At 36.7% G+C, this 3,055-nt stretch overlaps 1 protein-coding gene across 1 annotated transcript; it reads left to right on the top strand.

The window, feature by feature from the left end:
- The first annotated feature begins 2,380 nt into the window (after nucleotides 1–2,380).
- On the top strand, nucleotides 2,381–2,707 carry LOC115981030. Its single transcript, XM_031103220.1, has one exon. The coding sequence runs from the start codon at nucleotides 2,381–2,383 to the stop codon at nucleotides 2,705–2,707; it is 327 nt and encodes a 108-aa protein (XP_030959080.1).
- Nucleotides 2,708–3,055: the final 348 nt, after the last annotated feature.

Genomic DNA, 3,055 nt, shown 5'->3' on the forward strand with positions numbered 1-3,055 from the left:
TTTTGAAGGAATCAGTCCCTCTTGAATACAGTTCATATCCGCACCAGAATCAATCATAGCAATAACAGTGAAATGATAATCAGGAGAAACAACGATTTTAACTTTTGTAAACCATTTTGGAGGAAGCAATTTATTAACAAGATTAAGTTAAGGATTATCAACAATACCTTTATCAGAAAGAAGAGCCTATTGATTGGATTCAGCTCCATTGTTGTGCTCATCTTGTTTATTTTGTTCATTATCAGATTTATTAAAATCTTTATCAATTTTTAACATTATCAATTCTTGTTTGAGATTGTTGTTATCACTTTTCATGCTTTTAAATTCATGTTTTAATTCATTTATCTCTTGTTTAACAATATTAATTTCATGTTGGAGATCATTAACAATTAATTCTTTGGATTTCTTTTTATTAAATCTTTCCAAAGTTTCTTCAAAACTTATAGTTGATTTTAATTTTTTACCAATTTCTTCTTTCATCAAATTTTTCTTAAACTTATCCAAATATTCTTTTTGTAATTCAGGATTTTGAATTTGATTTATCAGTTGAATTATTAATTTTTCATCTTCTTCACTCTTTTATTAACAAAAATTCTAAACATTCTAAGGCCTTTGGGGAAGTGAGTTTTAGATTACTAGTTGCTAACCTGTGCAATGCACGGATTAGTTAAACAAAAATTTTAAATTTTAAATTTACCTAAAGTTATGACTACTGAAAAAATAAGTTACAATTTAAGAGGGGGGAAAATTGTCTTTATTTAAAAAATAATAATAATAAAAAACAGCAAAGTTCTCGGTAGGATTAGGGTTGGCATCACCTCTCTTCCATACTGTAGCATCTGTTTCCCTCCTTTCTAAGGAGGACGCTAAGTCCCTATAGTAACAAGGTTACTAGGAGGGTTAGGGTTATTGCCTTTAGTGGGGTTTGGGATACGATTTTAGCTTTTTGGTATGGAGGACCTTGCCAGAAGTTGGAAGAAACTCTCACTGTTAGAGAAAGAGGACGACAAGCTTGATTTGTCAAGAAACAAGAAAGATCAGAGTTATGTTTTAGCAGCAAAGTTTTTTACTCACTGTTCGTTGAATATTGAGATGGTGGCTAAAAATTTTCGGCCATTGTGGTGTACTAGGGATAACTTCGAAGTCAGCGACGTAGGGAATAATAGGTTGCTCTTTGCTTTTCAGTCGGATGAGACATAGAAAAGTTTCTTATGGGGGAGCCATGGTCTTTTGATCGACATTTGGTTGTATTTCAGTGTTATAAGACTTCCATTCCTATTGAGGAACTTAGTTTTGATAATGTTTCGTTCTAGATTCAATTTCATAACTTACCCTACACTTATTTATCAGCTTAGGTTGCCCGCAGTCTTGGGGAGTCTTTAGGAAAGGTTACTATGCCAAAGGATTCATCGAAATTAAAAGGGGGGGGGGGGAATTTCCTACATATACGGGTGGCCATAGACATGAACGAGCTCCTTTGCCGAGGAAGACGAGTCATGTTTGATAAAGATAATGAAGGATGGGTTTCATTCTCATATGAAAGATTGCATGACCTATGTTATTGGTGTGGCCAACTTAATCACAATGATAAAGACTATGCGATATGGCTTTGGAGTAAGGGCACTTTATCAAGTCACGAATAGCAGTTTAGGCTATGGCTGAGGGGCTGTTGAAGTACAATGATATAACCAACCAAAACCGTAGTCCAGCCAGAGAAAGTTGTCGAGTGCTAGATTGGCTTTTATAGAATAACATAGTTAGGTGGAGATTGCAATGGTGGAGGAAACTGATGGAAAGTTGGGTTGATGAGGATTTAGTGTTCTTCGAGAAACAGGATCCGATTCATCGACATGGAGATTTTGAGGCGGTACTTCAGGATATTCATGAGGCAATCCATGGGAATAATGGGTTTCAAATTTCAAATGTAACTAATATGGAGATAGTTATGACTTAGGAGGGAAAGAAGTCGAGATTAATGGAGACAAATATGTTGGCTGAACTCACAGAGTTTCAAAATATAGCACAGAGTGGGGAGCCCATGTATCAACTGAGCATTGGATGGTTATGGTTCGAGATAAATGTGGTTTTAAACATGGATTTTTTGTTTCTAGTAATGGTTCAAGCGGTGGTTTAGCAATGTTTAGGAAGGAAGAGGCTCAATTGAATGTTCAAACTTTTTCTCTATCACATATTGATGCCTTGGTGGATGGGAGAACCAAGAGTGACTAATGGCACTTAACTGGATTTTATGGTAATCCCAAAACATCAAGAAGGCCGGAATCTTACATTTGAGCAATACTTCTACATTGCCTTGGTTGGTCATTGGAGATTTTAATGAGATTATGGGGATGTCTGAGAAGGAAGGGGGGCGAGGCGACAAATGGATAGCTTTGTTGAAGCTATTAATCGGTGTGGTCTATGGGATATTGGATTCATTGGCCCCAAGTTTACTTGGCTTTATGAGAGAAGTAAGGGGATTCAAATCCGAGAAAAGTTAGATAGAGCTCTTGCTACTATGGAGTGGGTGAATTTGTTTTCCATGGCACGTCTACATCACCTCACATCATCGGCTTCAGATCACTCACTGTTGGCTTTACGCTTCGTGAGGAAGCCTAATGGTAAGAGAATGAAGAGGTTGTTTAGATTTGAGTCGATTTGGCTAAATGATTCTCGTTGTAAGGAGGTGGTTTTGGAAGCTTGGGGGTGAAGGAATTGATGTTCCAACAAATTTCCCTTTGAATGCTTGTTTAGAGAAGTGTAGATTTCAACTTGATGCTTAGAATAAATTTGAATTTGGCCATGTGGGGAGGAAGATCACCAAGCTTTAAAAACACCTTGAATGGTTGGAGCTTCAACCGGCCTATCCAAGCAATATACAAGATATGAGGAATACAAGGATTAAGTTGAACTGTTGGCATGAGAAAGAAGATCTTATGTGGTATCAATGGTCAAGAATAAATTGGTACCAATTTGGTGACAGGAATACCGGTTTTTTCCATGCAAAGGCATCAGCAAGGCAAAAGAAAAATCATATGGTGCGACTGTTTGATGAAAA

The sequence above is a fragment of the Quercus lobata genome, chromosome 3 (genome assembly GCF_001633185.2).
Source record: "Quercus lobata isolate SW786 chromosome 3, ValleyOak3.0 Primary Assembly, whole genome shotgun sequence".
Classification (NCBI taxonomy): Eukaryota; Viridiplantae; Streptophyta; class Magnoliopsida; order Fagales; family Fagaceae; genus Quercus; species Quercus lobata.